This window comes from Primulina huaijiensis, unplaced genomic scaffold (genome assembly GCF_012295235.1).
Source record: "Primulina huaijiensis isolate GDHJ02 unplaced genomic scaffold, ASM1229523v2 scaffold20025, whole genome shotgun sequence".
Classification (NCBI taxonomy): domain Eukaryota; kingdom Viridiplantae; phylum Streptophyta; class Magnoliopsida; order Lamiales; family Gesneriaceae; genus Primulina; species Primulina huaijiensis.
Genome location: NW_027351963.1, coordinates 369,404 through 383,214, shown reverse-complemented (window position 1 = coordinate 383,214; position 13,811 = coordinate 369,404). Strand labels below are relative to the sequence as shown.

The window sequence follows — 13,811 nt, the reverse complement described above, 5'->3', positions numbered from 1 at the left end:
GATTTCTAAATTGAATTCAATTCGCATTGTATAAATTTAATTATCAGACTCATTAAGCAAATATTGTAACTACGATTTGACGTCGAGAACATGTGCTTTCATTAAATACAGTAGATTCGATCACACGCAAACATAGTTTTATCTCCAATTGTTTCCGAAACGTAGAACACCGACTAGACAAATTTAGGGTAGAGTACAAGCCAAAGAGTACATACAATTTTGCAGATAGTAGCCAACTCAAATGCTACATTTGATTTCTCAATTGAATAACTAACTGAAGCCGTCGAAAATCTTGAGAGCCCACAATTCACCACTTCTAATATCTCTCAATCTCCTCCTCAGTATCTGGAGTACACTAACAAAAGGAAGACGATGATCATCACATCATGAAGTGCTAGATTAATATTCCATCAGTAAAAACATCAAGAAGAATATCAACTTTATATTCTGCATAGGGAGTTGCAAGCAAGTTCAAGTAGCCCAAATAGCCAACTCGAGTTCAGCAGGAGTATCTCTGTTCAAAGCTCGTATTCGAGCTCTTGCTATTTTTTTTAAAAAAAATTCAATTAATACTTTTCCATTTATCTTTTTACTAAATTACATGTGTTAAACATTAGGTTTATAAAATTTAGGGATACTCTAGTTACTATATTGCCAGTTTGCCACACTCGAGCTAGATTGATACTCAAAAAAATTGAGCTTGAGTGATGCAAAAAATCCTAGAATCAAACTTGAGCTTGAAAATTACTCCTCCATTGGATTCAAGAATTGGATTTGAACTCAGGTCGAGCTTGAATGATCAGCTAGTTCTGTTGAAGCATATGTACGAGTGCTTCATGCATTTGAAAAGTAATTAAATGACACAGATTATACGTATTATCTAAGCTCCGTGCATTTGAAAAGTAATTAAATGACAAATAAGGAAAAACGAATATATATTATATTTTTCAAAAGAACCATTGGTTTAAAATAGGCATGGAAAAAATATGCAGGCTTTGAGTTCTCCCCAGTTTATGCATTATATTGTTTAGATAGTTAAATAAGAGAAGCTGCTAGCAGTCAACATCAAAAGACTTATTTAAAACATTTCAACATAATATAAATAATTAGTGATCGAGGCACAAAAATGTGGGTGTTTGAAAAGATTACTAGTTTAAGTCGAAACGTCACGTTCACTCAAGTAATACATATCATGGCGTTGCTTTTCTCTAGTAATATAGTTCGTAGTATAACCATTTATTGAACGATATATTTCATTGATTGTCACCCCGGTTGAAAAGGCGAGAAATAAGACCAGTCCTCCACCAAGGTGTCATGGCAAATTCCTCTTTCTTGAGGGATATAAGAGCAGGCAGACCACTCCGTTCATTTTCAGCCAACGAGACAACCTCTTTCCTACCTGTTGCTAAGGACCTGCAGTTTATGTTAGGAAAAAATCAAGCAGGGCTCAGAGACTTTGCTCGAATTGTATAAAGTTCAGCATTCTCACTTGATAAAGATCATTGGAATCATGCAATATCATGTTTAATTAGAGATGGCTCATTTAATTAAATTGGCCCGATGAAGCATCATCAGCTTGATATCCTTCAACATCAGTTTAAAATCAAAAGGCAATTGAAACTTGAAAAATCATGCTTACCAAAAAGGCATCCAGTTGCAGATTGTACAAGTTGAGTTTAGAGTAAAAAGATAATATTTCCGTCTTCAAGTAGCAAGAAGGCGGACGTAATTTGTAAGGTTTTGTCCCATCTTCAGAATGAATACATTTTTCCTAACTTGCTGATACTATGCAATATGAGTATATGTCCAAATTCAAGTGCAAGTCATTTCCGAATAAAAACACAACATTAGGTTGATTTCCATGATTTCATTCAGCCAAATAAAGTTGACCTGTTGCATAGATAAATTATCATTTTTCAGCTAATCTGTACATTGGTCTGATGAAGATTTTGTAAATATGGAATCTGAAACAGATGCTTGAAATTTCAATTTAATTGTTCGAGCTTATAAACTTAAATCTAATATTCATGAAAACTAAAGAAGTCGTAGCATAAGATACGAACGAAGAAGGAACCACACACTCATTGGCAAAGGTCGACACGCCTTGTCGTTGCTTGTGCTTGGGATTCACAGAGCACAACACATAAACACGCCCATGTCGTTTCACTGTCCAACAAAACTCACACATTTTTTTAACTGAAGAAAGGGGTAGGTGATTTATCTTGGGAGCAGTGGAGTTCAAGCATTTCATGGATTCTATCAGGTGGTAAGAGAGGTAAATACAAATATCTAACCAAAGTTGTCGAATTTATGTCTATCAACCAGTGAAAACAATGATCACATTAGAATATCTACTCTTTCTAATGGTCTTTTACCATATCCATTACGCACTTAAACCTGCTTTATTCAACAGATTAGAGATATATGAATTCGTTTAAACTAGCTTTAAAATAGTCGTAATTATTTAAAATTATGCGAACTAATGGGTATCAACATGTTTTGGTGGAGATGACAAGTTGTGGAGTTGCTACTTTTGTATTTGTGTTCTTGAAAATGGACACCCAAGACATAGGTAAGTCAATTCAGTTGACTGTACAAAGGTTTCTCTCTAAAATCAGGGTTTTCAATTTTATTTTGATTTTTATATTTTTAAGATGGATTTTTCTTTTTTTTTTATCGAAAACGATAATATATTATATATTAAAAACAATAATTACAAAAAAGTGAACAAGACGTCTGGACAGTAAACAACAAAACCTCGGATCATATGTCCACATTGATTCCAAGATCTGCCGCAAATAACTCATTTGTAGATCTTGGAACTACCAAGACCAGACCTGACTTCTGCAAAGCTCTGAACCAAAAGCTTCTCGTGAATTAGGAAACTAGGTTTTATGTCATCGAAATTGCAGGAACGTAGTCACTGAAAGTTGTGGTTCCCTTTGGTTCCATAGATTGTAAACAGCAACACAACTCTACAGAGCTATATAGCTTCAACAGCGGAATTAGTGGAGATTAAGCATATGACTTCGGCAGAGCAGATACTTAAACTGCCTTTTGATTTCTCATTGACTAGTGATGGACTTCTCGCAATAAAAATGGGCTTTCAGCCTTCACAAAACCAGCATCCTCAAAATAACTCTTGAGAAATTTTGCAAACTGTTTTGGCATGTGTAATACCTTAATCGGCCACTTGACTCAACGCAAAGATAATTCAAAACTTCCAGCGCAGGGACAGAGAATAAGGAACATAATATAATGTAAAAGAAGGCCAATGGTTAATCTTGTAGTTCAAATGATGGATTTTAACATCCCAAACTTGCAAAAACTATTAAATTAATCCCAAGATTCCTTCTTTAGCGGCGCACTTGCTGTCAGCACAAACTACTAAAGAACAAATAATATACCCTTGTCTGATGGCGAATGTTCAAAGTTCAAACTATAGTTGATGATGGAAGTTTACTACTTTCATCGACACAAAGATAGAGGTACATCACCTTGTAACCACCGACCAAAATGTCACAACTTTCAGTTCAAGATTGCTCAACAGAGAAGTTCTCAGCATTTCCAAAATGTCATTGCTCTCCTAAAAATGTGTTTTTGTCGACTTGAGCTAAGCTTAAAACAGCATTTGAGAACAGATCACAATCCGACATCGAGCAAATTCATTTCTATTCCACCGAGTATGGATATTGAAGATTTTCTTCTTTCTTCTATTTCTTAAACAAAAAGCCTAGTTTTCAACAGATTGCATCATGTTTATCAACCAATGCACGAAAAATACATGTTATCAACATTGAGAATTTAGAAATCAAAAGTACAAAACAGAAACAAAAAGAACGACTCCTCTGCAATCAGACCAAAAAAATGATCAGTGGATTAAGCAATTGATTACCAAGACCAAATATTTTCAGATACGAAAAATTCATTAATCGACCTCTCTTGTATAATATAAATATAATATAAAATATATAAACACATGAATGTCAAATGACCTCTCTTGGATAATATAATTGCTTAAAAGAACACCTTTTTTATAACACTTTGCCACAAAAGCAAAAGGGCATCATCTCACACTAGACACGATAATGATCTAATACTAAGAGCCACATAAATTCAATTTCTAGTGACGTGCAAGGACCATACATGAATGAAAACACTGCAACAACAAAAAACAATCTGAAATCCCAGAAGAAAAAGAACCCTTTTGCGAACACAACATTCTTGATAGATTTGGTGCTCTATAAGCGCAAAATTTATTAATCGATTAACTGAACTGTACCTTAAATCTTGAAGCTTTGACAAGAGTGGAGAATGGAGTACCGAGCGAGCAAAAAGAGCGAGCAGCGAACGAGGATGGAGAAAAATGGATGGGCCCATGTAGACAACTAAGGCCCATAAAAAATGGGCTGAGAATATTGGTCCTATTGGGCAACAAGCCCATGGTAAGCCCAGATAAGCTTTCGATCACTCTATTTCATTATGTTCCAAATGACGTACAAACTTTTATAGTCATTTGATTTGAATATATTGATCTAAAATTTAAAAATTACTAAAGAAATTACAACTATCTATATCAGTTAGATGCATGCCCTTGTCAATCCAACAAAAAATTAATTAATTTAATACCATGTTATAAAAAAATTTATGCTATTAGATGACTCAAAACAAAAAATTTGGAAAATAAAAAATAAAAATTGAACGACTTACGTAATTTAGTAAGGTTTTTCCATTTTTTAAAAAAATGATTATGAATTTTTTTTTTATTTTTGAAATAAAGATGTCGAAGAATTCTTCACATCTTTATTAGAGCAAGTAAGGGTTGATCGAGCTTCCCAAACAAGTTTCCAGTTGTTGATCGACGCATGTCGATCATTAACGCTACCGAAAAAGCGGAACCAAACCCGTTGTCCATTACATAGAAACTACAAAATTGCGATAGCAATTATCGGTATCAAAAAGAACAATAAAAATACCACTGTTTCACTTGTACAACAGTTCGAGCTCATCTTTAAATTTGCTCTTCAATGACTCCCTCTTCAATTTCAGAGCTGCAGTGACCAAACCACTTTCTGGAGTCCATGGCTCCGGCAACAGCGTAACCTTTGCCGGAATTTCAAACTTTTCGAGTTTAGCCGCCTTGGCTGCCTGCATGTTATACCAATGGAATGAGTAAAATGCTATGTTACAGGGATAAAGATGTGCCAGTAATATTTGACAAAGATAAATTTTTTTAAAAAAAACATTCGAAATGTTACAACCAACACTTCGCTTTTTCAATTTAGCCGAATTGACATTTTCTTATGTATCCTTTCTTCTGGTAGGAATTTACATAGTTATTTATTTCTGTTCACAATCAAGATATAACTTTATCCAATCCCGTACTATCATTTTTTTTCTTTTTAACATTGATTTTTTTTCTTTTGTACCTATATCTGGTCATCCCCATATCTGAAACACTAAGAACCCAACATGATGAGTGAGCATTTTCAGAATAGGTACAAAATGTTTCCACTCCAGAGGGGTTTAAAAGGCCGCGTTCTAATTATGTACCCATGCATTAAGCAACAACACAGCAAAACTTATAGAAAAATCATAAATTCACCATAGAAACAAGAGGTTCATGCGATGGATTTTAACTAGATGACACGGGCATATATTCCATGGAAGTGAAAAGAAACAAACCTTGAAAAGTGATTGTTGAACCTCATTCTTCGCTTCAGACTTTTTGCATAGATCAGGAAAATCCCCGTACTTTATTCCAGATTCACGGGCCCATCCCTCAAGAGCCTGATGTGCAGGCACCACGAGGGCTACACAAAAGTTGTGGAAGGGATCCGCATAGACCATAATACTATCAACATATGTGCTCGACGACACTGCTGCCTCAACCTGAAATTATCAGCATTGACGAATCAAATTCTACCTAGATCGAACACAGCAACATAAAAGTGTACTATACTCGTGTTAAACTTGATGGAGGGTATCCTCTTTGGTTGATTATAATCTCAGGTTATAAGCCTTAATGAAGAGTCCAAGCCCAAAAGACGAGAGCCTATTACATTCGAGACCCTTCCATGCTTATAAGTGACTCAAAGTCTTGCTTGCATAACTAATATGATATCGTGACATCGTCCACCTCTTGGCAATCAATGCCCATGGGGTCCATCACTCACGTTTATTTGTATTCAAGCACTTCTTAATACGAACTATAAGGGCTGTAACATGCATGCGACCATAATATCAATGCTGACCGATGGTAACCCTTTCCAATGTACGTCATCCACTTAATTGATTCTCAACAAACCGCACAAATACTAGACCATAACATTAAGATGAGAGATCAAACCCAATGCATTAATATCATGTAATTAGCCAAAGATGAGAGATCAATCCCAAAAAATAGTCTATTTGATGAGAGACCAACCAAGTTTATTACCCACTCCACAATTGCTTGGCAACTGATATATTACCTTTCCAAGTGAGATGTACTCGCCATGTTGAAGCTTCACGATATCTTTCTTCCTATCAATAATCTCAAGACATCCATCAGGGTGAAACCTTCCAATATCACCAGTGTAGAACCAACGCATGCCCCTCTCATCGACCTGTATGAGAGAAATACATTAGTTAGAAACTAGAAAGAGGTACCAATGGTTGCGTAATTACCTTGTCCACTAAAAGCGAGTTTGCACCTCGTACACCTCTTTAGTTTTGGAATCATTGTTAAAATACCCAGCTGTCACGCTGTGTCCACCAATAACAATCTCTCCCCGTGGCATTGGCTTATCTACTATAGTATAACCACCTTCTTCCCAAGACACGAGCTGCAAAAATAAGTACCAAAGAAAAAGTTAGGCAGAAATAAACAAAAAAGTTTGATTTCCGAAAACTGAACACTTCAAAATTACAACTGGTAGTTTCTTTTGCCTTCACAATTTATTATTTTCAGTAGGAAGTGTTTAATCACAGGCCCTCAGGACTGAAATGTAGAGGTTAACTTGCTGGATTGCAAACATTCTTAGATAAGGATTGATCCAAAAGTAGATTATAACATAAAACTTACGGTTACGGGATGCTCTTGAATATTCTTTTGAATGCAGTCTTTAATAGTTGAATGAAGAATGAATTCCATTAAAATTATAAAAGAAAGACAGACGAGGAAGATGTCTCAGATATTATTCACTTGCTTGTTCTAGCAAGAAAAGTCACAAATTTAATATTCAAATAATACTTAGCAAATTAAATTTTACCTTGACGTAGCAACAAGGAAGTGGAGGACCAACACGCCCAACAGAAGGGTCATCCCACTCTGAAAAGGCAGCTCCTGCACATGTTTCAGTCAAGCCATATCCTTGACCAATAGGCGCCCTATGAACATAAGCAGATCCAGGTGCCAAAAAACATATCAAAGACAATTTGAAAAATGCAGACAACTCGTTAAGCAGAAGCAACTGAAGTGGTTGAATGGATACTGTGATTATTTCTGTAAAGTAAAATCGTAGAAGAATTACCCCATGCAAATGTTGATAAATCTCTGAGCATCTCCAGACAAAGGAGCTCCACCACAAAGCATAAGTCGAATTTCTCCTCCAAGGATAGACCTTATCTTCTTAAAAACAACAATATCCCAAAAGAGACTTTCTATACCCCACGCACCAAACAAGCTTCCCTCAATAGTTGCCAGTTGGCGATTATAAGCAATATTGAAAAGTTTTTTCACAAAACCTCCCTTTTCATCAACCTGACACACAGAAAAGGATACATGAGTTAGAGGCTACATTACTCGCAATTGCACCGGAAAATAATAGAGCAGCACACTGCCTTAGACCTGTCTCCCTCCCTAGCTAATTGGGAAAACACAACTTAAGAAAAGGATACATATTAAAGAAGATAAAACTGAATCTCTTCGACCTTTACAACCTCATACACAACACACATATAAAGCATACTGATGAAGAAGAAAACACAGTTTACGAAAGACCTTCTTCAGAACTCCGTCTCTAACACGGTCTAGAATAGCTGGAACAGCTGCCATCAATGTAGGCTTCAACGCAGATGCATCTCCCTGTGTTCCTTTTTTTATTTTGTTGGAGGTGTCTGTTAATGTCAGTGCTGAGCCATAGCCAATTGAGGCACCTGCAGTCAACATCACAGTCTGGAAAAGCACAAAATCTTAGAGGTAGAAGAATTATCATCCGTGACCATGAGTCAAGACAAAAAGTTTAACTAACAGGCTACCTCTGCAGCTAACTCAAACACATGAGCTAAAGGCAAATAAGCAAGATAGACATCTTTGCTTCCAATTCCTGGAATGACTGTCATAACGGCAGCTGCAGTGGCCACAATGTTTCCATGAGTCATCATAACACCCTTCAAAACGAATAGGAGATCATGTTATTGATTTAAAAAAAATCACAATTTGCGAGCAAAATGTGGCAGAAATGGGAATCAGCATTATTCAACATTTCTGGAACATATTAAGTTTCTTACACCATTTTTAACTTCTCTGGATACAATTTTAAAATCATCTCATTCAGAAAAGAGGTAACATAATTTTTTGTTTCAGGTATCCTTCTTCATGACGACCCAGAAGATGCAATCAAAAAGGGTTTCATTTGTTTATATACGTAGTATTGCAACCCATAAACGTTAATTTCCTCTGAAGAAGAGCATAGTGCATTCATGAACCAAGCAATAAATTGATTTCAATGCATGTCCGTCAGCATTACAACAATTTCAGTCAAACCTTAGGAAGGCCCGTACTGCCACTTGTGTACATGATGACAGCAATATCTTTCTTGATTGGCAGACTAGGACGAGAAGGATTATTGCTTCCAAGTTTTTCAACCTCGGAAAAAGAGAATTTTCTCCAATTTCCAATATCTTGGGAAGCACTTGTAGTGTCTTCATCATCAATATAAATAACCTGGCTAATGGTTTTCAAACTCGAACTTACTGCAGCCAACTTCTTCAATTGCTTGGAGTCACAAATGACAGTTGATACTTGAGTCTGACAAACATTGGAGAAAGTAAGTAATACTCGCTGATGGAGTTCTTACAAGGATGATCTCAACGCAAAATTTTAGCCAACCATGAAAAAAAAAACAAAAGCATGCTAATGTGAAGATACAAGGTAAAATAATGAATACAGACATTGAACAGGAAAAAAGTTTTGAAGTGAGGAATTAATTACAACCTCATTAAGTGAGTGAATTAGGGCATCATCTCCTAAGGAAGCATAAATTGTAACAACAGTGATGTTCTGCCGGAAGCATGCCTGACACCAAAGAGCAAGTAAAATTGGTTATTGCACAGAAAGAAAAACTCGGAACCAAAATAAGAAGTCCAAAAATATACACCTGAATTTATAAGATTACTAAAGAGCAAGTAAAATTGGTTATGGCACAGAAAAGACTCAGAAAGAAGAACAATATACGTGAAAACTTTTAATATTACCTGAAATGCTATCATCCACTCTGCGCAAGTTTCAGAAAAAATTGCAGCACGAGTGTCCATATCATGACCTATTTTAAGAAGACCGGACGCAAAGTTACAGGCACGAGTGAAAGCCTGCGCGTAAGTTTCCCACTGGTACTGTCCCAAATGAAGTTTCTCGAATTTTCGCCCATCGCTAGCTGTGACAAATTCCTTCCCAATTACTTTTCTTGTCCCAAGAAACTTTTCACCGGAATTTTTTTTACAAGACTGCTCAAACAAAGCCGCCAAAGTTGTAGCCCCTTCCCAAGGAACCTCGACCAATTTGACATATCTAGCATTACGCATTACCAAGTCAGTCCCACCAACAACTTCAACCGGAACACCTCTCTGCTTTGCATTTCTTTTACCCCCAAGAACCACGGCAACAAGTATAGGTATAACTACAGCCATGATGACAGCACAAACAATTCCATATGAACCATTGTCTTTAAATGTCGAAAAAGAAAAGCTACCCCCCACATCATCCATCGTGTTTGCGTTCAAGATACTTCACTTTGACCCAGTCACGATCAACTTTAGATGAACAACAATGAAACAGGTGAAAATGTTAGCCATAACAGGAGAAATATCAGAAACATGAATAACAAATATAGTGTAGCTAAATTAATATTATGTTCACAGAGAATTGCAAACACATCATTATAATTAAAATAATATCAAAGTCAATGACTAGACATAGCAGACGATAGTGTGAACTATGAATCAATCCAAAGCACACATATATGGGACCAGACTCTCCTAGGCATTACTCAAACATTGTGCGCTTCAGACGAGATCCCCCTGACCACTTTATCAGAAGGATAAGAAAGACTTAAGCAACAATCAATTTTAATGGGTCTAGGCAGATCAAAGATTTGCAATGAGGAATGAATTAATATATTTTTGGAACAAAAACTACAATTTCGAAAAGATAATATACAGTTCGGTTTACGGAGACCCCCTCTACTTGCCCGTTAGGTTGAGGTACCTCCCTTGGTTTCTCCTCGGTCGTTTGGCTTGACAGAGAAAACCAAACTATTGCACGACACAAGAAAGATTAAAACTAGAAAAACACACGCCAGCAACGTAGGACATTCAAAACAAAGCAGCTGATATGAAACTCAAATCATTCACACATTACAAAACTACGTATTCCTCCAAATATATTATCTCAGCCCATTTCACAATTAAAAATTACTCCATCATACGTCAAAATCGTGGAAAAAAGCACGGACCCTGATGAACGCAAGCAGTAATGACTGACTCAATCAAAGTTAGTCGGTGACCAATTCAATTCAAAAAAGAAAAAAAATTACAAGAGCTGGTCATCTGATACTAGATACACGCAAAATTTTATTTAAAAACATCGAAACCACGATCATATACATGGATANTAAAAAAAAAAAAAAAAAAAAAAAAAAAAAAAAAAAAAAAGAGGATCACAATGAATGAAAACGGTTACCCATACCTTGGAGAATAGCGAATAGAATTAGTGGGATTTGAAGATTTCGGATTTCTTAATCGGAAAATTTAGAAAGCTGGCAGCTGGATCGGGCAAAATTAGGAAATTTGTGAAGTACTAGTTTGGAATGTGCATATATGCGTATGTATCTCCAGGCTATTGGGACGGGTGGTACAAGTACTTGAAATACAGTGCTTTCAATTTCAAATTACATATATATTTTTTTTATTAGGAAGTACGAGATAGATGAATCGATTAGATTTATATATTAAAAATTAATATTTTTTTGTAATATAGGTCAATTTGAAGATCTATCTCATAAAATTAATCAATAAAATGGAGTTTTTGTAGTTTTTTCGGAAGAACGATTCAAACTATATTTTAATTGAAAATGAGTAGGTTTCTTCTGAGATGATCACACGGATCTATATTTGTAATATGAATCGATATGATCCATACCTACATGAAAATTAAAATTTTTGACATAAAATATAATATTTTTCATGAATTAATTCGGTCGAAAATTGACTCATAGAACGATATCACGTAAGTTTTATCATAGAAAATTAAGAAACATAGAAAGTAACAATTAATTATATATTATTTCTATATTTCATATGTTTCCTAAATTTCTTATAATTCAAACAATACAAAAAACTAATATACCATGATCTCATGGTTAATTTTGTAAAATATATCACTGACATGATCTAATTCTTGAAAAAATATTAATTTTTTTACTAAAATTATTACTTTTCACTTTAAATATGTATCGAATTGATCAATTTTACATTAATAGATTTCTGAAACCGTCTCACAAAATATCATCTTATTTTTTAAAAGTTTTATACAAGTTAGATTAGATAATATTTTTTATAATCTTTAAATCTTTAAATTTTAGATTGTTTTGCAACGGTGAGGCACACTACCCCATGCTATCTGAACACGAGGAGTAATATAATTTCATATCCTCTCACAACTTTGAGAATGTGATTCGTCGATTCTACTGGATGAACGAATAAATTTGTATGTTTTTTTATTTTAGACTTTATATGGTTTTTTAATGAAAAAAGTGAATTATTATTAATTGTTATTCACATATTTAAAACAACTAAATCAATTATTTTAAAATAAGTCTATTGTGATAAAGTTTTACTTAATAATTAGATCTTTTATGTGAGAAGGATTAACTCGATTCATACTTAAAGTGAAAAAGTAATATTTTTAGTATAAAAAGTAATATTTTTTCATGAATCGAATAAAATTAGATATCTATATCACAAAACTGACTAATGAAACCGTCTACTTGATAAGATAGTATAAGTATGATATTTAATATTATTTATATAAACATAACATTTAAATTAAGAAATTGTAATATCCTCATTTAATTCATTCAAAACATAATTGCATATTTTTCAAAAATTAATTGATAATTGTATAATAGTAGAAAAAATGTTAATAAATACAGAAAATGAACTACATATTTAGGACAATCGAAAAATAAAATGAAAGTTTATGTGGGATAATTTGTTTATAAATTTTAATAAAACGTCAACTTAGATCATTGAATCGAGTTTTATTTGGTGAATTTCATGTGTTTTATGAAGTGAGGAACTAGCATCTCGAAAAGAACAAAGGACTATTTATAATCTTTATTCACATTAAACCAACATTTATGTTAGATCAAGAATTTGTTATGTTTTGATGTTAACAAATAATTAAGGTAAAACTGATTTAAGTGAAATTGATCTAGTCGAACAAAACTGATACAGTCACAAACTGAAATGGTTCTTATCAGATTATCAGTATTACTTATTCTGTTTCAAGGATATCAGTTTACCCAATTTCAATTTACTCAAAATCAGCTTACACTAGAAGACTAAACTGATGAAGCTTTAACTGATAGTAGTTAGATTGATGATATGCAAGAAGAGCTCAATCAGTTTACTAGAAATAATGTCTGAGACTTAGTTCCAAGACCTTCTCATCAATCAGTTATAGGTACGAGATGAGTGTACATAAACAAATTAAATGGAGATGGAACTCTGATAAGGAACAATGCAAGACTGGTTGCCCAAGGATTCAGACAAGGAGAAAGAATTGCTTATGATGAAACATATGCACTAGTAATCAGACTAGAAGCCATCCGTATGTTTCTTGTCTATGTCTCTTAAAAAGCTTCAAAATCTATCAAATTGAGTAAAAATTGAGTTTTTGAATGGACAATTACAAGAAAAAGTTTATGTCAAGCAACCTCAAAGTTTTATCAATAATTTATTTCCAAATTATATGTATCACTTAAATAAAGCTTTATATGATTTAAAACAGGTTTCAAGAGCTTGGTATGAAACTCTGCCTAAATTTTTAATAAAACATGATTTTACTATAGGTATTGTTGTTAAGACTCTTTTTAAATTTACAAAAGGAGAGTGTACTTTATCATTGCAAATCTACGTTGATGATATCATCTTTGGGTCAACTAACCCCGGACTATGTGAAAAGTTTGTTAAATTAATGCGTGACAAGTTTGAGATGAATATGATGGTGAACTGACATTCTTTCTTGGACTGCAAGTGAAACAATTAAAAAATGATATTTGCACCAGTCAAACCAAGTATACAAAGGAACTGATCAAGAAATCCGGCATAGAAACATGCTCCGCAGCAACAACCCCGATGATTTCATCTGAGCTGACGTAGTGTCGATCTTGGAGGAGAGCTGAGTGTGGAATGAATCGATCTTTGAGGTCAAGTTGTCGTTGACTAAGCCTATTTTTTGAGAAAAAGCATCACGAGAATTTGATAATCGGGATGCTGAAGCACAGTTTTTTCCCATGGAATCAATTTGGATGAACAGAGAGTGTACA

The 13,811-nt window shown here is 34.3% G+C and overlaps 1 protein-coding gene and 1 long non-coding RNA gene across 5 annotated transcripts; both read right to left on the bottom strand.

The window, feature by feature from the left end:
* Window positions 1–1,129: 1,129 nt before the first annotated feature.
* On the bottom strand, window positions 1,130–4,556 carry LOC140966080 (uncharacterized). Of its 2 annotated transcripts, XR_012173237.1 has the most exons (3): window positions 2,064–4,476; window positions 1,640–1,890; window positions 1,130–1,413 (listed from the first exon to the last, which is right to left on the bottom strand). It is a non-coding gene; the product is annotated as an uncharacterized lncRNA (long non-coding RNA). The 2 variants fall into 2 exon arrangements; XR_012173238.1 differs by lacking the exon at window positions 1,640–1,890 and having other exon boundaries at window positions 2,064–4,556.
* Window positions 4,557–4,854: 298 nt separating this feature from the next.
* On the bottom strand, window positions 4,855–11,102 carry LOC140966125 (long chain acyl-CoA synthetase 8-like). Of its 3 annotated transcripts, none has more exons than XM_073426474.1 (12): window positions 10,949–11,102; window positions 9,460–10,014; window positions 9,200–9,280; window positions 8,852–9,013; window positions 8,242–8,373; window positions 7,985–8,158; window positions 7,515–7,744; window positions 7,254–7,371; window positions 6,696–6,827; window positions 6,474–6,608; window positions 5,686–5,892; window positions 4,855–5,148 (listed from the first exon to the last, which is right to left on the bottom strand). In XM_073426474.1, exons 2-12 carry the CDS (start codon window positions 9,967–9,969, stop codon window positions 4,984–4,986), a joined length of 2,046 nt encoding a protein of 681 aa, XP_073282575.1. In that variant the 5' UTR covers window positions 9,970–10,014; window positions 10,949–11,102; the 3' UTR covers window positions 4,855–4,983. The 3 variants fall into 3 exon arrangements, with proteins under 3 accessions (XP_073282575.1, XP_073282574.1, XP_073282572.1); XM_073426473.1 differs by lacking the exon at window positions 10,949–11,102 and adding an exon at window positions 10,421–10,632 and having other exon boundaries at window positions 8,750–9,013; XM_073426471.1 differs by having other exon boundaries at window positions 4,857–5,148; window positions 8,750–9,013.
* Window positions 11,103–13,811: the final 2,709 nt, after the last annotated feature.

Bases quoted from the DNA above. Each gene is read 5' to 3' on its own strand.
- LOC140966125 (XM_073426471.1), bottom strand. From the start codon at position 9,969: ATGGATGATGTGGGGGGTAGCTTTTCTTTTTCGACATTTAAAGACAAT. The intron at 8,374-8,749 runs GTTTGACTGAAA...TTCGTTTTGAAG, and splicing joins GCAGTACGGGCCTTCCTAAG to GGTGTTATGATGACTCATGG. The intron at 8,159-8,241 runs GTAGCCTGTTAG...GTGCTTTTCCAG, and splicing joins TGTTTGAGTTAGCTGCAGAG to ACTGTGATGTTGACTGCAGG.